The sequence below is a fragment of the Megalobrama amblycephala genome, linkage group LG3, assembly GCF_018812025.1.
Source record: "Megalobrama amblycephala isolate DHTTF-2021 linkage group LG3, ASM1881202v1, whole genome shotgun sequence".
In the NCBI taxonomy this organism is placed as follows: Eukaryota; Metazoa; Chordata; class Actinopteri; order Cypriniformes; family Xenocyprididae; genus Megalobrama; species Megalobrama amblycephala.
This window is the reverse complement of record NC_063046.1, coordinates 58,123,901-58,147,806: the sequence shown is the minus strand read 5'-3', so window position 1 is coordinate 58,147,806 and position 23,906 is coordinate 58,123,901. Positions and strand designations below refer to the sequence as shown.

Sequence of the window (23,906 nt, the reverse complement as noted above, 5' to 3'; positions counted from 1 at the left end):
TTTGTAAGTTCATATCTCGCAATTCTGACTTCATTTTTGTAAGTTCATATCTCGCAATTCTGACTTCATTTTTGTAAGTTCATATCTCGCAATTCTGACTTTATGAATTGCATTTAGGAGTTTATATCTTACAATTCGGACTTCATTTTTGTAAGTTCATATCTCGCAATTCTGACTTTATGACTTGAAATTAAGAGTTTATATCTCACAATTCTGACTTTATGAATTGCATTCAGGAGTTTATATCTTACAATTCTGACTTTATGACTCGAAATCTCGAGTTTATATCTCACAATACTGACTTCATGAATTGCATTCAAGAGTTTATATCTTACAATTCTGACTTTATTTTTGGAAGTTTATGTCTCGCAATTCTGACTTTATGACTTGAAATTACGAGTTTATATCTCACAATTCTGACTTTATGAATCGCATATTATAAGTTTATATCTTGCAATTCTTACTTTATAACTTGCAATTAAGAGTTTCCATCTCACAATTCAGAGAACAAAAGTTATAAACTTGCAACTGCAAGAAATAAAGTCAGAACTGCAAGCAGACTATTGCTGACTATTTTTTTCCACAAATGTGTTTATATCTCTCAATTCTGACTTTATTTTTGTAAGTTTATATCTCGCAATTGTGACTTTACGACTCGAAATTACGAGTTTATATCTCTCAATTCTGACTTTATTTTTGTAAGTTTGTCTCGCAATTCTGACTTTATGACTCCAGTTATGAGTTTATATCTTACAATTTTGACTTTTTTTTGTGCATTTATACCTCGCAATTCTGACTTTATGACTCGGAATTACGAGTTTTTATCTCAATTCAAACTTTATTTTTGTGCATTTATATCTTGCAATTCTGACTTTATGACTCGGAATTACGAGTTTATATCTCACAATTCAGACTTTATTTTTGTGTGTTTATATCTCTCAATTCAGACTTTACTTTTGTACATTTATATCTTGCAATTCTGACTTTATGACTCGGAATTACGAGTTTTTATCTCATTTCAGATTTTATTTTTGTAAGTTTATATCTCGCAATTGTGACTTTATGACTCGAAATTACGAGTTTATATCTCTCAATTCTGACTTTATTTTGCTAAGTTTGTCTCGCAATTCTGACTTTATGACTCCAGTTATGAGTTTATATCTTACAATTTTGACTTTTTTTGTGCATTTATACCTCGCAATTCTGACTTTATGACTCGGAATTACGAGTTTTTATCTCAATTCAAACTTTATTTTTGTGCATTTATATCTTGCAATTCTGACTTTATGACTCGGAATTACGAGTTTTTATCTCATTTCAGATTTTATTTTTGTAAGTTTATATCTCTCAATTCAGACTTTACTTTTGTACATTTATATCTTGCAATTCTAACTTTATGACTCGGAATTACGAGTTTTTATCTCATTTCAGATTTTATTTTTGTAAGTTTATATCTCTCAATTCAGACTTTACTTTTGTACATTTATATCTTGCAATTCTAACTTTATGACTCGGAATTACGAGTTTTTATCTCATTTCAGATTTTATTTTTGTAAGTTTATATCTCTCAATTCAGACTTTATTTTTGTGCATTTATATCTTGCAATTCTGACTTTATGACTCGGAATTACGAGTTTATATCTCACAATTCAGACTTTATTTTTGTGTGTTTATATCTCTCAATTCAGACTTTACTTTTGTACATTTATATCTTGCAATTCTAACTTTATGACTCGGAATTACGAGTTTTTATCTCATTTCAGATTTTATTTTTGTAAGTTTATATCTCGCAATTGTGACTTTATGACTCGAAATTACGAGTTTATATCTCTCAATTCTGACTTTATTTTGCTAAGTTTGTCTCGCAATTCTGACTTTATGACTCCAGTTATGAGTTTATATCTTACAATTTTGACTTTTTTTTGTGCATTTATACCTCGCAATTCTGACTTTATGACTCGCAATTACGAGTTTTTATCTCAATTCAGATTTTATTTTTGTGCATTTATACCTCGCAATTCTGACTTTATGACTCGGAATTACGAGTTTTTATCTCAATTCAAACTTTATTTTTGTGCATTTATATCTTGCAATTCTGACTTTATGACTCGGAATTACGAGTTTATATCTCACAATTCAGACTTTATTTTTGTGTGTTTATATCTCTCAATTCAGACTTTACTTTTGTACATTTATATCTTGCAATTCTAACTTTATGACTCGGAATTACGAGTTTTTATCTCATTTCAGATTTTATTTTTGTAAGTTTATATCTCGCAATTGTGACTTTATGACTCGAAATTACGAGTTTATATCTCTCAGTTCTGACTTTATTTTGCTAAGTTTGTCTCGCAATTCTGACTTTATGACTCCAGTTATGAGTTTATATCTTACAATTTTGACTTTTTTTTGTGCATTTATACCTCGCAATTCTGACTTTATGACTCGCAATTACGAGTTTTTATTTCAATTCAGATTTTATTTTTGTGCATTTATACCTCGCAATTCTGACTTTATGACTCGGAATTACGAGTTTATATCTCACAATTCAGACTTTATTTTTGTGTGTTTATATCTCTCAATTCAGACTTTACTTTTGTACATTTATATCTTGCAATTCTAACTTTATGACTCGGAATTACGAGTTTTTATCTCATTTCAGATTTTATTTTTGTAAGTTTATATCTCGCAATTTTGACTTTATGACTCGAAATTACGAGTTTATATCTCTCAATTCTGACTTTATTTTTGTAAGTTTGTCTCGCAATTCTGACTTTATGACTCCAGTTATGAGTTTATATCTTACAATTTTGACATTTTTTGTGCATTTATGCCTCGCAATTCTGACTTTATGACTCGCAATTACGAGTTTTTATCTCAATTCAGATTTTATTTTTGTGCATTTATATCTTGCAATTCTGACTTTATGACTCGGAATTACGAGTTTATATCTCACAATTCAGACTTTATTTTTGTGTGTTTATATCTCTCAATTCAGACTTTACTTTTGTACATTTATATCTTGCAATTCTGACTTTATGACTCGGAATTACGAGTTTTTATCTCAATTCAGACTTTATTTTTGTACAGTTATATCTCGCAATTCTGACTTTATGAATCGCAATTACAAGTTTATATCTCACAATTCAGACTTTATTTTTGTGTGTTTATATCTCACAATTCTGACTTTATGACTTGCAGTTACGAGTTTATATCTCGCAATTCTGATTTAATTTTTGTAAGTTTATATCTTGCAATTCTGACTTTATAACTTGCGATTAAGAGTTTCCATCTCAAAATTCAAAGAACAAAAGTTATAAACTTGCAACTGCAAGAAAAAAAGTCAGAAATGTGAATTTTGCAATTCTTCCTTTATTTCTCGCAGTTGTGAGATATAAACTTGCAGTTGCAAGAAATAAAGTCTGAATTGCAAGCAGACTATTGCTGACTATTTTTTCCCTCACAATTGTGTTTATATCTCTCAATTTTGACTTTATTTTTCTATGTCTATAACTCGCAATAAGAGATAAAAAAAAATTCACAATTGCCTTTTTTTATTATTTCATGGTGGAAACAAGTTGCTTACTGGCCCCCAACCAAGTGTCTATGATACTGTTGTCCCTAGATATGGCATGGAGTCTGTGGGATTTTATTATCCATTTACCTACAATTTTTCACCCACCAGATGACAGAAATATGTATTGTGATTCAAAGGACATAATATAAGTGATAAAAACTGACAAAATCTAAATAAATGTTTACCTCCGCCAGGAACAAATGTAACCTACAAAATTCAGCATGGAAATACAGAGCTGGTCTCCGCATCTGCTATCAGAGGGATCGTTCCCCAGAACATCACTGTATCTCCAGAGGTACAGCAGCAGCTAGGACCAGGCTGTCACCAGCTTACTCTTGTGGCTCTCAATGCGGTGACGGCAATAAATGGCTCCACCGTCTTGGAGCTGTGCTTGGTGGAGCCAGTGGAAGGCCTCATAGCCGACGTGGAACTTGAGCATGAGCAGTGTCCGGTCCATGCCCTATCTGTCAATGTGACTCTGGCTCGGGGGGCTCCAGTGCAACTGCATTTCCTGGTGTCTGGAGCCAATCACACCTCCTCTGAGATGCATGAGTTGCTGCATGGAGGTCCACAGGTTTTCCTCATCTCAAACTCAATACAAGGTGCTCACATTTGATAGACACATACTTTGCATGGCCAAAAGTGGATGTTTAATTTTAAAACATTTGCATTAATTCATACTTTTCATTTACATACTCCTCATTTGCATTTAAAGAGACACACACAAAAATAGTGTGTTTTTGCTCACACCCAAATAGGGGCAAATTTGAAGCTATAATAAATGATCTGTGGGGTATTTTGAGCTGAAACTTCACAGACACATTCTGGGGACACCAGAGACTTATATTACATCTTGTAAAAGAGGCATTATAGGTCGCCTTTAAAACATACATTATAATGAAGAAAAAAATATCTTCATACTTTTGGTCAGGTAGTGTATATTTTGATAGCGTAGCTTGAAATAACTTGCAGCTTCTTCAATCTGATTATTTCTCTATCCTATCATTTAGGCAAATTAAATGTTGTGGTCAGAGCAGAGAATTCCTTCTCAAGCATGGAAACGGACGGTGGAAACACAACAGTTTATTGTCACAATGAAACAGTGAACCAACAAGATGGAGATACAGTATGTGATCAAACACATAAACACATACACTTCATTACAAGCATACAATACAAGTTAAGCTCAATTTCGAGAGGTCTATGAGAGATTTTGTTAATTACCACTGAACATAATTTCAACATCATTAATGTGTAAAAACGTAAATCGTGCTTACAGTAATTCATGAAAGTCTTGTATTTGAGCTGTAAAGTCATCTAAATTGTTCTTTTGTGGTGGGATTACTTGAACATCTTGTTATGCATTTCTGACATAATTCCTTTGGTTGGATTTCCTTTATATCAACTTATAAATACTTTTCTGATATCCTTGAACATATCATGTAAATGTTTAAATGATAACTTTACTTGTTGGCTGTATTTCGAAATAATGTGTAATTTAGCATAATTCCAGTGCAAGGTCTTGCGCCAAAGAGTTTCACTGTTAATGCATTACTGTATGCACATTTTTGTTTGTTTTTTACAAACTGATGGTATTGAAATTGTTTTCTGGATGCCACAGATGCTGTCAATAGTTTAACTTTTATTGATCCCAGAACATTGCTGCACATCCATTACACATCTATAATTTCAACAGATCGGTGAGCACGTGAGAATTGCCAGAAACAATAATCTGCACATCACTGTTGATCCAGAAATCCCGTACATCGGCACGACCAGCGTCAAGCTGTATGTTGAGGGACTGGAAGATGAAAATGCTATCTGGAAATGCAGTAAGTTTCACTATAGTTAAATCACAAATAATGTGTTTTATCCAGTGGAACAGTGGTGAACCGGCGACAGGGTCATGGGCGGCCGAGGCTCATTGATGCACGTGGGGAGCGAAGGCTGGCCCGTGTGGTCCGATCCAACAGATGAGCTACTGTAGCTCAGATTGCTCAAGAAGTTAATGCTGGTTCTGATAGAAAGGTGTCAGATATAATACAGACCAGTCAGGGTGCCCATGCTGACCCCTGTCCACCGCCGAAAGAGCCAACGGTGGACACGTGAGCATCAGAACTGGACCACGGAGCAATGGAAGAAGGTGGCCTGGTCTGATGGTCTAGTGGAGGCCATGCCTCGACGGGTCAGGGCTGTTTTAGCAGCAAAAGGGAGACCAACACAATATTAGGAAGGTGGTCATAATGTTATGCATGATTGGTTCATGTTGCTTACAATCTATTCAGTCAGAATACATGGATACGTTTGAATAGCCATCAGTGGAGAAAGATATCTTTTTAATCAAGTCTGTAGTTAGAACAACAGTCCCATGATAACCATCCAATTGATCCATTAATTCCTCAAAGCACATAAGAAACTGTTGTTGTTTCTTTTTTCCCCCCCTTTTCTTCATAGGTGAAACTTGCCCCTGTCCGGATGAAGTGAAAAATAGAGATTATGAGATACCGGCAGCTTGTCTTCCACCGGTGTACAGTTTCTCAGTGTATACTGTACATACTAAGTCAAGTGATCATTCAAAATCTGGATTCAGATGCATCACTGTCATTCCTAGGGAAAATATGAAGCTCACTCTTACGTAAGAATGTAACTGATTGTATTAATTTGATCAAAATGCATTCTTGGATTTGTCGTCATTTGTGCTGCTTTGAAACCGGACTATACTTCATCTCCTCTCTCTCTTTAGCTGCTCCAACTGCAATCCAGTGAACGTTGCTCACAGTGTTACGCTACAGGTCCAGTGTGAAGGATGTCAAAAAATTGTTTGGTACTTGGAGAGCACTAAGGATTTTACTGTAAGTGTTTTTATTTTGTGTTATGCCATGACAACTCTCTGAAAATCAATCCAGTTTTGCATGTAACCCCTTGTGAAAAAGAAGTACACTTTAGCATACTTTTAAAATAAGTACTTATTATGGGAAAATATACTTTAAAAATAAATATATTTAAGTGTGAACTGAATGTAATGTTTAACAGACACTTAAATGCATGTTAATTGCAATTATTAGAAAATGTATTATAGTAAAATGTATATTAAATGCTGAACTTTAGAGTGCTTTTTCGACCTACTTAAGTACTTCTTACTTCTATATTTCGTTGAATTATGGTGAAAGTGTACTGCCGAAAGCATTTATGTTAGACTATAATTTACTGTAATGTTGTTTCTTTTTAAACTTGTATTTAAATGTATTTGTAATTACACATTTGTAATGATAACGTTGCAGTTCAGTACATTTAAAATAAATGTAATATTGAATAAAACACTGTAGTTAAAATTATAATTAGGTACTTAAGTACTTAAGTATAATTAAGTGCCAACACATTAAAACAAATGTACTTCACTAAAGCATGACAAAAGATTATTATTTTTTTTTTTTTTCAAATTTAAACTTTTAATTTGAGAATTTGGACTTTATTTTTGTGTTTATATCTCGCAATTCTGACTTTAAGACTTGCAATTACAAGTATATATCTCACAATTCTGACTTTATTTTTGTGCATTTATGTCTCGCAATTCTAATTTTGTATTTGTAAGTTTATATCTTGCAATTCTGACTTTATTTTTTTAAGTTTATATCTCATAATTCTGACTTTATGACTTGCAATTAAGAGTTTATATCTCACAATTCTGACTTTATTTTTGTATGTTTATATATTGTAATTCTTACTTTATGACTTGCAATTTATGAGTTTATATCTTACAATTCTGAATATATTTTTTTCTCGCAATTCTGACTTTATAACTTGAAATTAAGAGTTTCCATCTCACAATTCAGAGAAAAAAAGTTAGAAATAAGATATTTTTTATTAGAAAAAAATCTTTTTATTTTTATTATTATTTTATTAGAAATTTATTACAAGGTGTAATTTTTAAAAGTGTACTTAAGTGTGTTAAGTATTGAAAGTGTACTCTCTTTAAGTGGCCTTTTATTTAATTAGCATTATTATTATTATGATATATATATAATATATCATTATAATATTATCTGCATGTACAGATTTATTTTAAAAAACAAAAATCTAATTGTACAATTTGAAGTACACTAAAAAGTGCACATTCAATACAATTAATCTCACTTCTTTTTCACAAGGGACCCACCTTAGTCTTTTTAAACATAATATAATGTGCTTGGATGGTGTATTAAAATACAACTGATACATTACCTTCCCACAGGGTTTGCTAAAATACTGTTACTCCGAGTCGATGAAAAAGCCATTGATATGGCAGGCAGAGGGCAGCAGCTCTTATACCATAGAGAGTGACACACTACAGAAAGCAAAGCAGGACATCACAGTGGTGGTTTATGGTAGGAGTCACTTTACTTGTAAATTGTATCCATTCTTCTGAAGAGTAAATATAGAGTGGCCCCCAAAGTGACTGAAATCACATTTAAAAATATAAGAATTTCAATGCACAGATAACTACATTTCAAAACAAGCAGCACCTGTAAACACCATATTTGGTTATTTCTAAATAAATGCTGTTATAATGGCTGAAGTGGATGTATAAAGTCAGTTCTCCTCAAGATCACGCAGGCTTAGTACAACCAGAAAGTGCCCAAATACTTTCTTTGTTCATTTTAATCTGTTATTTTTCCACTTGAAACCTTACAAATCTGTTTTTTGCTTGAAAAGAGTATTTGTGCTGTCTTTAATTATAAATAAATGCCACTTGGTTAATATTATTATCTAATGCAGTGATATTCATACTTTCAACTGTGGTTAAAGTGCTCAAATACTTTTTGCGACCACCAAATTAGGTAACACATTATTTTACAGTGTCACTCTGTAAACCTGAATAAGTTTGCAAAACTCAAAATATTTGAGGTAAACAGTTACACCAGTTTTTTTAAGTTAATAAATTCAAAGTTTAATTAGGCAAAACTGGCAGATTTCAGTTTTGTACTCATACTTTTTAATTGCTCTTGACTTGAAATTTTTGAGTAAATTAACTTAAAATTATCATGTAATCTTAACATATTGTTAGTTATGGAAATTGAGTTAGCTATAATTTGGTAATTCAGCAAATGTTAATTGGTAACACAATGCTTTGATAAAACTGAAAGAGTACGGCAATATAGAAAATGTATCATACACCTTTTCTCAAACTAAGCTCATGCTCCACTTGTCACCATGATGGTAACCCCAAAATAACAGAAACTCTTCTAGATTGGGATAGCAAAGCATTAAACACTACGAAATCCCCCACTTAACATTAATCTCGTGCAAAAACAACAACAACAACAAAAACATTATTTAACACTTAATTTTAGCATTTATTCTGCCTTCCGAGTGCCATGGGCAAAGCATGCAGGGAAATAGAAATCCCAGCCCAGTTTCAGGTAAATTTAAGTTTGTCCAAATTAAAAGCAACAAGTTCATGAAACTTAAAACAATGAAACAATTCAGATTACTTAAAATGTGTCAGTTTCGTGAACTCAAATGAAAAAGAAAGTTCTTCATACTCATAAAAGTTAATTTGATTGAACTAATTTGTTTAATTTGAGTTTGCCCTACTTAAACCAATTCATTATTTTGAGCATTAGGGTTTACAGTGATGTACGTACTATAGTAAAAACCATAAATTATGCATTATTACATGTAATCAATCCTAAACCTAACCTTAAACCATATATACTGTTAATGAATATTACTCAGTACTTATTTGTGTGATTACACTGTAACAACCTTAAAATAGAGTGTAACCTCAAATTATTTGTGTGACCAATCAAATTTGAGACCCCAATTGATTAATGCCAAATCTGTGTTTTCTCTTAGGTACCAAGGACAGCTTATCTGGATCTGCTAGATACACTGTTCCCATTGCTGGTGCATCCAATACTGAGGACTCAACAGAAGTCCCGCCACTTTTGCCGACCACTGTGCCTCCATCTTCTCATACTACTGACAAATCACTCAACACTGTAGCGCCCCCTATCGTCTTGCGTCCGCCCTCCTGCATCATTAGCCCTCCTGTGGGTGATGTTCTCTCTCCCTTTAAGATTAGCTGCTCTGTGGATCCATCTTTCTGCAGAGCTGGGCCCTGTGTGTTCTGCTTCAAAACCGCCAGTGGTGAGAAATGTGATCTTTATTCTACATTTGGCTCTTCCTGATAAAAGTAAAGTCAGCCTATCCATATAAAAATTAACTTCTTGTACTTTGACCTATTTTGCAGGTAATTATTTTTACTGTGGCTCTGAGCCCACAGTGGAGTCGCTTTATCTCCCTCTAGGGAAGGCACATAACAACTACATTCTGATGGTGGACATCACTGTTAAGAACGCAGCAGGCGTTACTGCTGACACTACTGTAACCACTTGGGTTTGTAGTTGAATTCATTTGTTTACGAACATCTTTTCAAACATTCAGCTGAATTAAAGACAGATGGCTCATTCTTATATAACTGTGCCATTTGTGCCTCAAAAATTAAAAAAATCACTGTCAAATTTCAAGAAAATATATTCTTCCACTTCAGGCCAAAAATACCAAATCTGTAACCACTACACAGTGAGGGACCAGCAAAGAAGGATGAATATTCAGATAATATAACAAATACTTGTTTTTCAATAACCAGCTCTTAAATTATTACCCACAATCCTAAATATATGGCTGTAATTTTAGTTTTTTATCATTACTGACCTTGACCCTAATTCATGTCATGAACACAGTAAGTTTGGAATCTGTATAATTATTTATGCTTCATAATATGAATAGATATCTGAGTAAATTCTGGTAGTTAGTAATGAACAATAATCAATGATCATAACAAACTATATAGAAAGTAAATTATGACATTGTAATTTGGTAAATTCAATAAATGCAAAATTTTGGTCAACCAGTCAACTTTTTTAAACAAATTCCTTTTTTAAAAAATAAATAAATAAATGATAATAATGTGTTATTGTGATGAATGGGAACATGTAAATTGGCAATAGTGATGAACAAAAATAAAATTAATGTTTATATTTTATTTAGCATTATTAAACACAGTTGAATCTATCAATGGATGTAATGTAAAGTTTATATAAGTTTATATTAATTATAGGTTTATATAAGTTTTTTCTTGTTAATCAATATTAGTACTAGGTTATGGGGACCATGTAGCCATTTCCTGAGAATTAAAGGGATAGTTCACCCAAAAATGAAAATTTTATGTTTATCTGCTTACCCCCATGACATCCAAGATGTAGGAGACTTTGTTTCTTTAGTAGAACACAAATGATGATTTTTAACTCCAACTTCAGTCATATAATACATGTCAATGGCAACACAATCTATAAGAGTCAAAAAACATGCACAGACAAATCCAAATTAAACCCTGCAGCTCGTGACGACACATTGATGTCCTAAGACATGAAACGATCGGTTTGTGCGAGAAACTGAACTATAATTTTTTTTACCTCTAATACACCACTATGTCCAAATGCCTTGAGCATCTGGTGTGTGAGGTCTGAAAACGCACTCTGATGACGGATAAGCAGATAAACATCAAATTTTAATTTTGGGTGAACTATACCTTTAAGTCTTGTTTCCTCTGAAATTACACGGAACAATTTGTCCCAGAAATGTTTTCCCCTGAACTCCCCCCCACCCCCAAGACCTGTTGTTGTCTGCGGTTTCCTACATGGTCTAAAGTAGCATGAAGATTAAGTCAGGTGATGTAGGACTGTGCGCGACTTTTCAGTTCCCGCTGGATTTCGTCCTCCGCATATAAGCTTAATAAAGCCTGAACCTCGTCGTCAGTCCATCAGTCGTATTTTTTAAACTCCATTGTTGATTCGAATAGCAAACAAATCTTACTACACGCACCGCAACAGACTTTTAAAAATGGTGGTTGACACAAAATGCTGCATGGAGTCAATCAACCAATTCCTGAACTTTGAAAAAGTACTACCTCGTGAGCAGGGACATTCTGAGGGAGAAATTTTTACCCAGAACTTCATTTAGACCCTGGTCCCTGTTGTTGAAACACACCGAGTACCACCCCAAAGTTCTTAGTTCCTGGGGAAAGTTCCTGTGGTGGATACACGGTTTTAGTCAGATAGATAAAATGACAGAGTGACATACAGACCGAAAGAACGACAGAATTGTAGAAATTAAATTATTGTGCATCATATTCCAGGTAAAGGACACCAGTACTAAGCACACAGTTGGAGATCTTCAGGCACTGGTTTCCAATCAGGTGTCTCAGCTGCAGCAACAAGGTCGACTCAATGGGGCAGCGCTGGCACAGATGTTCAAGACTGTGTCCGACAGACTGAATGATGCATTACCTGAAGAACAGCATGACAGTGTCAAAAAAGAGGTAGTCTATAGGGAATATGCACATTCTGTAATGATTTTATTTTTATATTCCGTGTTTCTTTTACACCTCTGTTGTAATTCTGAATAACCAGATACCGTATGTATCTTCTGACTAAAGCTGAGACAACAGATGTTGCTGAGTTTGAGTGTTGCCACAAGCTCCATCCCCCCAAAGAATCCAGCAGAGGTGCAGATGAGTGCTAATGTGGTTGCAGGCCTTACCACACAAGGTCATGAGCTGACAGGCACTGCGCAGGTACTTTGTAACAGTCCGACTGTATTTAGATGGCAATACCTTAGTAGTAATACTCTTTATCTAACTCATCCATCTGGTTACAGTTACAGGCAAGTTCTCTGCTCACAAACCTCAGCGAGTCCCTAGTCTCTTTGACGCATTCTGGTGAGGAGTGCTCTGAAAAGATACTGCAAGCATCGATGCCAATAATTCATGCTGTTAGTAACATCATCAAAGTTTCCTCCAATACATCTGAACAGGTACTACACAACACTCGAGCCTTGCTCCACGTGCTGATTCAAAACCATTATTCTTGACGCTGTTTTCATACCCATCTGTTACAGAATGAGATCTCTAGTCATTTACTAAACACTGTGGACAATGTTCAGAGTGCCTTGTTGGCTGGGAAAAAGGTGAACCAGGAGCCCATCATACTGAGCACTTCAGTTTTTGGTTTATATGTCAACAGGTAAGAGAATAATACAAATTATTTGTACACAAGCGTAAAGATGGTCACTTTATGGGGTCTTGACATTGCAGCCTAAGCAATAAGATGAATCATTCTGCTGTGCTCTTTCAGAATTTCATCAGATGGTCTTCAGAATCAGCACTTTAACATTCAGAAGAACAGCTCTGCCAGTTTTATGCTCCCGTCTCTGGGCTCAAATGTTCTGTCTGCAGATGAACCAGTAGATGTACGGGTGAGTTGTGCGCATTTATTCATTTTGCTTTCATAAAAAAGTGACTTACAAATGTGATTCATCCCAAGACGACAATAACAAAATAGTCAACTTAAGCAAGACATGGTTCAGTGCTCAAGGAAAATATTTGTTTTTGTGTTTTAGCTGTTTCTTGAATATTATAAGGAATTTGGCTGGGAAGGACTGTGGAGATCATTCAACTAGTAAAGTGTTTAGGAAAGTGATGTTGTGCTTTTTTACAATAGTACCATGAGGTGCAACTCAGTCACCAACCTCAGGCTTCTGGAGGGGATGTAAATTTGTAAGAGGGAGGTGAGATAAAGAGGATACCTAGCCCATTGCTGGCCTGTATTCAGGCATCAATGACTTGAACCGAAAGCCAGTGAAGACACGTTGGACATCCAGCCAGAAGTGCATTACAATAGTCTAATCTAGAAATCTAGTCAATCTAGTCTAATCTAGTCAAGGGCCAAGCACTGGCCCCTGAGGTACCCCGTGACCAGTTGATGTACTTTGGACACCTCTCCCCTCCAGGCAACCTTGAAACTAAGACTTACCTGAAAGGTGAGATTCAAATATTAGATTTCTGTAATGTTAATTTACTCTTGAACATATTACAGATGACAAGTTTTGGAATAAATCCATTCTCATGGTGTGAGGGTGACCGTATCAGTGGATCAGTGGGGTCTCTTTCTCTTACCAAAATGAATGGCTCTGTGATTCCAGTGGCAAATCTCACTGAGGAGATTGAGGTAAAAAGAGATTATCAGCAAGTGTCCATGAACATGAGAGGCCAAAAGCTTGGCTACTGTAAATATAAAACATCCAGAATTTATCTATCTTTTTCATTTCCTAGATTCTCCTACCAAGGACAGAGATGGCAGAGGTTAACCAAACTCTTCTGGAATTGGGAAGCTTCAGCACTGTGGTCATTAATGTGACTTCACCCAATATATCTCTGGTTTTCAAGTTAGACCCCTCAGAGGAGACCCCCCTGCAGTTGCTCCTGGGTTTTCAGGACTACCCTAATGATACATATTATGAGGCTCAGATCCAACTGCCTCAAGGGGGCAACTCTCAAGGTTATTAAAAATATAAACAATTCAACAATTCAATTTATGAAATACTGTTTGCAAAACATTGAAAAGTATTTTATTTTTGTGGCACAGAGGAGAGGTACACATGGGTGCTTAACCCTATGGAGATGACAGTAGAAGTAGGCGTTTACTATCTTCTGGTAAGGCCTGTTGTTGGTGCGGGGGTGAATTCGACAAATGCCTCAGTTTTCATCACAACCATTGCTGCTCACTGTTTGTATTGGGATGAGACGAAGGCCAATTGGAGTGGTGATGACTGTAGGGTAAGCTGAACCACCAATATCTATTAATATCTATTATCACTGACAGTGATTTTATCACTGGAGGTCACCAAATGGCTGTACTGTTGGTTTTGAGGTGTCACTCCTCATATCATAAAGTCTTTATATTTTGTTGGGTCACTGGAAACGCCCATATTACATTGTCAACAATCACTGATATTGAAAATTGCCAACTCTAATAAGTGACTTCTAATTGCTTTGTTGGTGCAGTCACTCTTGGTGTGAACATCCATTTAAACTTGGTGTGAACATCCATTTAAACTGAATAAGCATGTAATTTATACAGAGGTTAGAGCCATACCTTTTTCTTTCAGGTTGGCCCTCGTACTACAACATTGGTAACTCAATGCCTATGTACCCATTTGACCTTCTTTGGAAGCTCTTTCTTCGTAATGCCCAACGTGGTTGATGTGTCCCGCACTGCTGAACTCTTTAGCACATTCGTCAACAACCCAGTGGTGGTGTGTTTTGTAGGTGCCATTATCCTGGCTTACCTGTTGGTTGTGATGTGGGCACGAAGAAAGGACATTCAGGATGCAGTCAAGGTTTGCTTTTAGAAACGTGTTTTTCTTGAAGATCCTATTTGAGATACTTATAGATAATCCCATGTTTTGATTGAAAGAAAAAAATAATAAAAATAAAAAACTAACATTACTATTAATGAGAAAATCTTCTTTGTTTAACTTTGATGTTAATCTGCCAACTTAAAGGAACACTCCAATTTTTTGGAAAACATGCTCATTTTCCATCTCCCCTAGAGTTAAACAGTTGCGTTTTACCATTTTCGAATCCATTCAGCCGATCTCCGAGTCTGGCAGTACCTGCGCCTGCTGCACTCATGGTACAGCAGCAAAGTTGTTTGATTATTACGCCGGAATGAGAGTATAGTTCCTAGCCATATCGGCCTAGAAAATCGTAACTTTTAATTTTCCGTCAGTTTTAGTACATGATGTAACTACAGAAGAGTCAAGTTTAAAATAGGAAAAATATTGAAACTCTTTGGTCATTTTTGAGCGAGATGCTAACGGTCTAATCAGATTCAATGAACTATGCTAAGCTATGCTAAAAGTGGTACCGCCAGACCCGGAGATCGGCTGAATGGATTCAAAAACGGTATAACTCAACTGTTTAACTCTAGGGGAGTTGGAAAATTAGCCTATTTTCAAAAAAAGTGGAGTGTTCCATTAAGTTTTAAGTTAAATTTTTGTATACAGATGTACTACTGTAGAATGCCTGAGTGTGGTATATGTACAGTATGTTTTAAAGTGCAGATGTTCTTTGTAGATGCAGATGCAGGTGAAGGTCACAGTACTTGAGGACAATGATCCCTTAGCTGAATATCGTTACTTGTTGACTATCAACACAGGACATCGTCGTGGGGCCTCCACTTCTTCTCAGGTTAGTGCTGTCCATATATTGTTGCAGCATTTTTTCAGGGACACTTGTGTGCAATTAACTCTGCCATAACATTGTTCCAGGTGACAGTGATTCTACAGGGCACAGAGGGAGAGAGCGAACCTCATCATTTGACTGACCCTGAAAAGCCAGTGTTTGAAAGGGGAGGACTGGATATGTTCTTGTTGACAGCCCCTTTCTCACTGGGAGAGCTACAAAGTATCAGGCTGTGGCATGACAACTCAGGACAGCATCCTTCTTGGTAAAATGAATGGGAAATATGTCATACAGTCAGATTATATGGGAGGCATGTTTTCGTCTGTGTAATTTCAGTATTTCCTGTATATGACCCTTTGGAATTGTTACAGGTATGTTAACAAAGTAATGGTACAGGATCTGGAGACTGGGCAGAAGTGGCACTTCCTGTGCAGCTCGTGGTTGGCCATTGACTTGGGAGAATGCACACTAGATAAAGTTTTTCCTGTTGCAACGGAGATGGACTTAAAAAGATTTAGGTATGTAGCTGTCAGATGACAAAAATGTTTGGGACATGTTTGGTAACAAAAAGAATTACAGTTTTTACAAAATGTGGTACAAAATGTTTAGTATTTTCTCGTTAATGCTCAACTTATTGTCTTCAAATGTTACAGTAATTTGTTCTTCATGAAGACTGCAAAAGATTTCCGTGATGGTCACATCTGGTTCTCTGTAATCAGTCGTCCCCCAAGTAGTAATTTCACACGAGTACAGCGTGTCTCCTGCTGTTTTTCGCTGCTGCTCTGCACCATGTTGACCAGTATCATGTTCTGGGGTATCCCGTCAGACCCCTCGGAGCAGACCATGGACCTAGGTATGGCCAATAAAACATTAATCTAACAATCTCTTCAACTAGAAAGCTCTTATCAGCAAAGTAGAACATGTCCATCCATAGCTGTGTCCCATTTCAGATGATGCAGAATATAAACTATCTATAAAATCACATCTTAGTAAGATATGTCAACATTTGAACCAAGAATTTTCTCAAAACTTGCAGTGATTTCTTGTTGTTTTGCAGTGAAAATATATCACAGACAACATTCTTCTAACATTGTTATTTACTTTTCTGACCTTGGGAACCACTGCAGGGCTCCAGACTAACATTTGAGGGCAGTAGCACTGGTACTTAGACCTTGATTTGGTGTAGAGTAGTAAAGGTATCTGCAGCAAGTTACTTGAGAGTACAATATCCTTTGGGATTGTCATCACTTCCCTCATTTACATTCTGGAAACAGCACTTATAGACATAACTTAAAGCCTTTGCTTGACTCAAAACATAATTACTTTCATAACAATGTGATTTCTATCCTTGCATGGGCTACAGGTCAGATTGAGTTCACCTGGCAACAGGTCATGATTGGCATCCAAAGTTCCATTATCATGTTTCCTATCAATCTCCTTATTGTGAGCATCTTCAGAAATGCTCGTTCAAGGGAGCAAAAGCCTGAATCGTCTTCAAAGCAGCAATCAAAGATAGATCCCACAAAGCAAGGCAAAACTGGACGTGTGTCTCCAAATCAGCCTTCACACTATAATCACAAGGATATCACACCTGATGCTGTGATAAAGGCAAGTCCTACTCAAGAATTTGACCCAGCATAGTTCTATATCACTCATAACAATTGTGGTTTTATGACCTTTTTTATATATTTTTTTTCAGGACATCAAACGAATAGCACATTCACTCTATAAGGTCATGAGAAAACCTGTACCAAGGATAGAACTGGACTCCACCAAAACAGATATTAACAATCTGCTGTCATTGGTTGAAGAGATAATTTGTCAACACAATCAAGTTGGAAATGAGTTTTACACTGACTCTTCTAAAAAGGAGCAAACTCTTGTGGCTTCCCTTGGGGGTGTAAATCTGAAAGGTGAGTCCATGCATACCAGCCTGTATAATATTTCTTAGTTCCAGACAATGTGAAACTTGAATGTCAACTAAAACTTCAGTAAGAAAACCACCGGAATTTGTAAAGTTGGGTTGGATAGATCAACCCTGAAATTGGTGAGTGTCAATATTCCATTGCTTATTTTCAAGTGGAAGTAGGAGAGTATTCCAAGTTCCTAGTTGTCTGGAATGCAGTATGAAGTGGAAACTTGAGTATTCCCTCCTACGACTTTGAATGGAGCTCAGCATACATACATTATTATATATGAAACAATCTTTTTTGTTCCTATCGCAGAGAGCAGTGTTTGTGAGCGAAATGAAAAACACAGCATCTACAGCCAGTATCTCTACAAACAACTCCAAAATGTGGATAAAGAGCTGAAACTGCTGGGGCCTTCATCCTTTTCTAAGCCAGGCAGCTACAACCGGGCTGTGTTGCAGGTCCAAGGCATGAAGAACCTACTTGAACCTCATGTCTCCTCCTGTTCTGCCAGTGGTCTGCATACTCGTGGCTCCAGCCCAACAGAGGGCAGCAGTGGAGACAACAAAAAGTGTTGTCAGAAAGGCTTGCCCTGGTGGTTTGTGTTCATTGGTTGGTTTCTTGTTGTAGCCACCAGTGGTGTTTCAGCATACTTCACTATGATCTATGGCTTGACCTATGGGAAGGATCGCTCCATTAGCTGGCTCATCTCAATGGTGGTGTCATTCTTTGAAAGCCTTTTCATCACTCAGCCTGTAAAAGTAAGAGACGGAATAAGAAAGACAATTCATGAGACCTTCCTTTTTATATTTTATGATTGTATATTTATCTGTATTGTACATTACCACTTCCTGTGCAACTAGTGGTTACATAACAGTGTCCGCTACTGAGACTTGATGACCTTGTATTGTTTTCTTTAGGTATTGGGCTTTGCAGTCTTTTTTGCTTTGGTACTCAAAACTGTTGATCAAGAAGAGTATGGAGATGTTACGATTGATGGGACTCTACCCAACACAGGTAACGAGTGAATTTACAGTATCTTCTTTGATATTCATGTTATTTGTGTGGCAAAACTTCAGCTGAAACGCCTGTCCACAGATGATCCTGATGCAGTCAGAATTGCCAGGAGAGACAGCACATGTAGCTTCTATCAGCCTCCTCCTCCCACCGACATAGAAAGGATGAGAAACAACATGATCAAGGAGCAGAAAGTTTTCGCACTCATCCGGGAGATTCTCAGTAAGAAAGACACAATTACTCTTTCATTAATGGAAAGATCAGCTTGTTTGACACAGCCTTTTACATTGCAGTTTATGTGGGATTCCTGTGGATGCTTCTTTTGGTCGCATATGGTCAGCGAGATCCACATGCGTACTACCTCACTCAGCACATCCGGCAGAGCTTCAGCAATGGCATTTCAGAGAGTATGAACCACAAAAATATATTCAACTGGGCAAAATCCTCCTTGCTCAGTAATCTGTTTGGGCAATATCCAGGTATTCCTAAAATATGTATTGTCTACATTGTCTACTTCAGGGGTTTTCAAACCTGTCCTGGAGGACCCCCAACCCTGTACATTTTGTATGTCTCCCTCATCTAACACACCTAAATCAACTCATCAGCTCATTAGTAGAGACAGCAATACCTGAAGTGGGTGTGTCAAATAAGGGAAAAATACAAAATGTGGGGATGGGGGTCCTCCAGGACAGGTTTGAAAACCTCTGGTCTACTTTTTCAAGGTTAAACACTGCTTGTTTATTTTACCTCTAGACCCAAATGCACTTTGTTGTATGTTACATTTCAGGCTTCATAACAGATGGAAACTCAAAACTTGTTGGCAACGCTCGACTCCGTCAGGTTAGGGTGAGAAAAGACTCTTGTAAAATTGCCAAGCCCATGCAGTACACTATTCCTGATTGCCATGCCCCATACTCCTGGGAAGCGGAGGACATGAGCTCTTATGGTCCAGCTTGGAACCAGACTAAAAATGTGAATGGCTCTAAGGCTGTACTCACACCGTGGCACTACCAAACTCAGGCCAAACTCCGGGCAAATCCTGTTTGGGGTGGACTGGCCCTTTATAAGGGTGGAGGATTTGTGGTGGACCTCGGCCCGGATCAAAAGAATGCAAGCAGGTAGCATAACGTGTAACAATTAGGGCTAGGCGATATATCGCATGCGATTGTCACACACATTTCGTCAGTAAAGCCGGTTCCCTGATTACCGCTAAATCGCCATCACCTGCTTTCAAAAGGAGCGCCATTTAATAGACAGAGCCGTAGATCACTGACAAGCTACGCAATATCGCGTTCATTATCGAAGGCGATTCATCTGCGATAATGAACGTGATATTGCGTAGCTTGTCAGTGATCTACGGCTCTGTCTATTAAATGGCGCTCCATTTGAAAGCAGGTGATGGCGATTTAGCGGTAATCAGGGAACCGGCTTTACTGACGAAATGCGGGTGACAATCGCATGCGATATATCGCCCAGCCCTAGTAACAATATGTAATCTAGTTTCAAAGTAGAAGTTAGAACAATTGATTTTTGTCTTTCCCATCCAACAGACTTCTTCAGTATCTTCTCAACAACACCTGGCTGGACGTGTATACACGGGCGGTCTTTGTGGAGTTCACAGTTTATAATGCAAATGTGAACCTCTTCTGCATTGTGACTCTCATATTTGAGACCACAGGAGTAGGTGAGGCATCTCCTTTTTAAATTCTCATGAGATCCTCATGTTCTCAAAGTCTGGACTCGCAGTAATTTTGTTTTTGCAGGTGCATTTCAGTATCGTAGTGAGGTGCAGACTGTCCATCTTTATCAGTCCACTGGTGGCTTTCATGTATTTGTTATGGCATCAGAGGTCATCTATTTCCTCTTCATTCTCTACTACATGTTTGTGCAGGTCAGCTCTTTCATAGAACACTAAAATAAGATGGTGTATTTGCATTAGTGAAGCTATAATGGACAATATCCTCTGGATTTTATAGGGTAAACTGATGAAGCAGCAGAAATGGACATATTTCAGAAGCAAGTGGAATCTTTTGGAATTGGCCATTATTATTCTAAGTTGGAGTGCATTATCTGTGTTTGTCAAGAGGACGATACTGGGTAACCGGGACATTGACTACTACCAAAATAACAAAGACATGTGAGTGGAAGCCATAAACTCTTACAGATCAATCACTATGTTCAGATTGGAATAGTAGACTTCTACATACTACACAACATACACTTTATACTTGAAACTACTTGAAACACAATTAATACAACTGCTTCTCTAACAGGTTTGCCAGTTTTTATGAGACTGCCACGGCAGATGCTGTACTGGGCTATCTGATAGCCTTCTTAGTTCTGCTGGCCACCATCAAGCTGTGGCATCTACTGAGACTCAACCCCAAGCTACACATGATCACCTCTACACTGCAGCGAGCATGGACAGATATCTCTGGCTTCATCGTGGTCATGACCATCATGTTTTTGGCCTATTCCATTGCTGTGAGTATCATACTCTCTCGCAATTTGTGGAATGTAGACCATGAAAATAGACTATAATCAGGGCCAATAGCAGATTATAGTGGAAGCCCATAGTTCTGCAGTTTAGCTCCAACCCTGCTCCAACACACCTCCATGTAGTTTTCAAGTAATCCTGAAGGACTTGGTTAATTGGACCAGGTGTCTTTAATTAGGGTTGAAGCTAAACTCTGCAGGACTGGGATCCTCCTGGATGTGAGTTTGGCACTACTGGCCTACAAGCTCCTGGAACAAGGGTTTTTAAACCTGTCCTGGAGGACCCCCAACCCTTTTGTAAGCCTTTTGTATGACTCCCTCATCTAACACACCTGATTCAACTCATCAGCTCATTAGTAGAGACAGCAAGACCTGAAGTGGGTGTGTCAAATAAGGGAGACATACAAAATGTGCAGGGCTTGTCCATACTACTTATGGCAGGGTTCCTCAAATCCGGTCCTGGAGGGCCACTGCCCTGCAGAGTTTAGCTCAAACCCTGTGATTTTCTAGTGATCCTGAAGACCTTGATTAGCTTGCTGCCCTGTTCAGGTGTGTTTGATCAGGGTTGGAGCTAAATTCTGTAGAGCATTGGCCCTCCAGGGCAAGATTTGAGGAACCTTGACTTATGGTACAAGTCTTCTCAGGAGTTTTCAAACCTGTCCTGGAGGACCCCCAGCCCTGCACATTTTGTATGTCACCCTTATTTGACACACCCACTTCAGGCCTTGCTGTCTCTACTAATGAGCTGATGAGTTGAATCAGGTGTGTTAGATGAGGGAGACATACAAAATATGCAGGGTTGGGGGTCCTCCAGGACAGGTTTGAAAACCCGTCTTAAGTCACACGATAGCATGAGGAACAGACTGAAAGGCAAGTTGTTCCAGTTATTTGCTGGAAACCTTGATTGCCATCATAGCTCTGATTTGCATATCACACACATTCAGTTTGGTGGCAAGACACAAGAACCAATGCCATGCCAATTTTGAAAATGCACAAGGACATTTACGTGTTAGGCTGGCAATGTACATGATTGCAATTCACATTTATGTTTGTCCGAAATGTTTCAATTTTGTATCCCATTAGTGCAATTTGATGTACGGTTGGAGGCTCTACTCGTACAGAACTCTGCTTGAGGCTGCACAGACCATTATTTGCCTGCAACTAGGTATCTTTAACTATGATGAGGTAAGTATACTGGCCTTCAACTGAATTACTCTCTGCCAGTCTGTTTAAGAACTTTGTTCATTGCATCATTTCCTTCTACCTACAGGTTTTGGATTACAATCCAGTTCTGGGTGCTTTCCTCATCGGATCCTGCATTATCTTTATGACATTCGTAGTGCTCAATCTCTTTATATCTGTGATTTTGGTGGCTTTCAATGAAGAGCAACTTCATCCCACTGTAAATCTCTCATAATCAATGAATCCAGTGCTGTGCTAAATTTTTCACCTTTCTAAACCAGTTAATGTTCATCTCTTTTCCCTCAGCCCTCTGAAGAAGAGGAGATCGTAGACCTGATGCTGATGAAGATCTGCAGTCTCCTTGGCATCAAGTGCAAGAAAAAGCAAATTGATGCAGATGCTTCCATGACTACAGCCTCAGCCATATCTTAGAAATGATGCTCGTCTTTATTACCATGTGATAGTCAATGTAAAATGCCTCTTGGTCTTTGGATACTTGATAATTGTTCTTGAACATTACTATAATCTTAAAAAGCTTTTTCCATTTATCTTGCAGAATGTTTCCATTAGGTCAGTTGGGATGTTTGTCACTGCTATTATTACAAATATTAAGCATGAAATATGGAACTCTTTGTCTAAAAGTTTTTGTCCTACTATATCACTGTATTACATCTATCAACAAGTCAGATTTTCTGAGTGGATATCAGACGAAAACAATTTTCTTGTGGCATAATTCTAGAACAAAATGTGATGTAAAATGACCATTTGGGAAATTGTTTCAACTAATTCATTGAACACATTGCATACAAGTATTGACACACAAAGGGATCTGAAACATATACAACACCAATCCCTGCGGCATAAACAATGCTGTTGCCATTCACTTGAGTCTATTTTTCTAATGCACAGGCTATAGCGTGTTCAAGGATAAGTCCCAGAATACCAGTTGACTCAATGACTTCTATTAAAAAGCGGCCTGTGATTGTTTCTCAGGTCTCATCTTCAAATTACTTTAACAGTAAGTTTGTAGACAGTAAGCTCATTCACATAACCATGAAAAAAGAAGGAACAAAAAGGCCTGTGAGTGCCCAGCCATTATAAATGTCTGGCTCTTGTACCAGACAGCAAAAAAACCCAAATCAGTCAGTCTTACGAATAATCAAGTTTGGAACACAAGACTTCTCTTTTCATTGGTGTCCGGCCACAAACCTTTTGCAATTATCAGTATCTGTAATATGTGTTGGAGAGTCTATGGCAGCCTCTAGAACAGGGATGGACAACTTCAGTCCTGGAGGGCCACTGCCCAGCAGAGTTTAGCTCCAACCCTAATCAAACACACCTGAACCAGCTAATCAAGGTCTTTAGGATTAGTAGAAAGTTATAGGCAAGTGAGTTTTTATCAGGGATGGAGATAAACTCTGCAGGACACTGGCCCTCCAGGACCGGAGTTGCCCATCCCTGCTCTAGAACCAAATACAAAATGGTTGTGAAATATGGCACTCTTATTGGACAGGACATTAATTGTGGCCATTTTGAGTCTTAATCTCTCCAGAACCTGTTCAGTGAACCTGAAATGGCAGATTTTCTGCCATTTTGAACTCATCCTATAGCTCTTATCTAATTTTCTCCACATTTAGGTAAGATAATCTTGCAACAT

The 23,906-nt window shown here is 37.3% G+C and overlaps 1 protein-coding gene across 1 annotated transcript in view; it reads left to right on the top strand.

Moving 5' to 3' along the window:
- pkd1l2a (polycystic kidney disease 1 like 2a) overlaps positions 1-23,104 on the top strand; it is a 35,689-nt gene extending 12,585 nt beyond the window's left edge. The window contains exons 7-41 of the mRNA XM_048183327.1: positions 3,772-4,179; positions 4,588-4,703; positions 5,274-5,409; positions 6,032-6,212; positions 6,321-6,429; positions 7,809-7,941; positions 9,413-9,706; positions 9,810-9,955; positions 11,757-11,939; positions 12,057-12,194; positions 12,278-12,433; positions 12,518-12,642; positions 12,754-12,874; positions 13,495-13,626; positions 13,731-13,956; positions 14,044-14,234; positions 14,567-14,797; positions 15,537-15,650; positions 15,731-15,909; positions 16,016-16,162; positions 16,298-16,497; positions 17,008-17,252; positions 17,344-17,557; positions 17,870-18,315; positions 18,475-18,571; positions 18,653-18,793; positions 18,865-19,050; positions 19,359-19,689; positions 20,122-20,255; positions 20,335-20,462; positions 20,548-20,708; positions 20,845-21,055; positions 22,151-22,252; positions 22,338-22,469; positions 22,556-23,104. Of these exons, the coding sequence (XP_048039284.1) occupies positions 3,772-4,179; positions 4,588-4,703; positions 5,274-5,409; positions 6,032-6,212; positions 6,321-6,429; positions 7,809-7,941; positions 9,413-9,706; positions 9,810-9,955; positions 11,757-11,939; positions 12,057-12,194; positions 12,278-12,433; positions 12,518-12,642; positions 12,754-12,874; positions 13,495-13,626; positions 13,731-13,956; positions 14,044-14,234; positions 14,567-14,797; positions 15,537-15,650; positions 15,731-15,909; positions 16,016-16,162; positions 16,298-16,497; positions 17,008-17,252; positions 17,344-17,557; positions 17,870-18,315; positions 18,475-18,571; positions 18,653-18,793; positions 18,865-19,050; positions 19,359-19,689; positions 20,122-20,255; positions 20,335-20,462; positions 20,548-20,708; positions 20,845-21,055; positions 22,151-22,252; positions 22,338-22,469; positions 22,556-22,681 (6,320 nt within the window). The 3' untranslated portion in view covers positions 22,682-23,104. The remainder of the gene's footprint in view (positions 1-3,771; positions 4,180-4,587; positions 4,704-5,273; positions 5,410-6,031; positions 6,213-6,320; positions 6,430-7,808; positions 7,942-9,412; positions 9,707-9,809; positions 9,956-11,756; positions 11,940-12,056; positions 12,195-12,277; positions 12,434-12,517; positions 12,643-12,753; positions 12,875-13,494; positions 13,627-13,730; positions 13,957-14,043; positions 14,235-14,566; positions 14,798-15,536; positions 15,651-15,730; positions 15,910-16,015; positions 16,163-16,297; positions 16,498-17,007; positions 17,253-17,343; positions 17,558-17,869; positions 18,316-18,474; positions 18,572-18,652; positions 18,794-18,864; positions 19,051-19,358; positions 19,690-20,121; positions 20,256-20,334; positions 20,463-20,547; positions 20,709-20,844; positions 21,056-22,150; positions 22,253-22,337; positions 22,470-22,555) is intronic.
- The last annotated feature ends 802 nt before the right edge of the window (positions 23,105-23,906 follow it).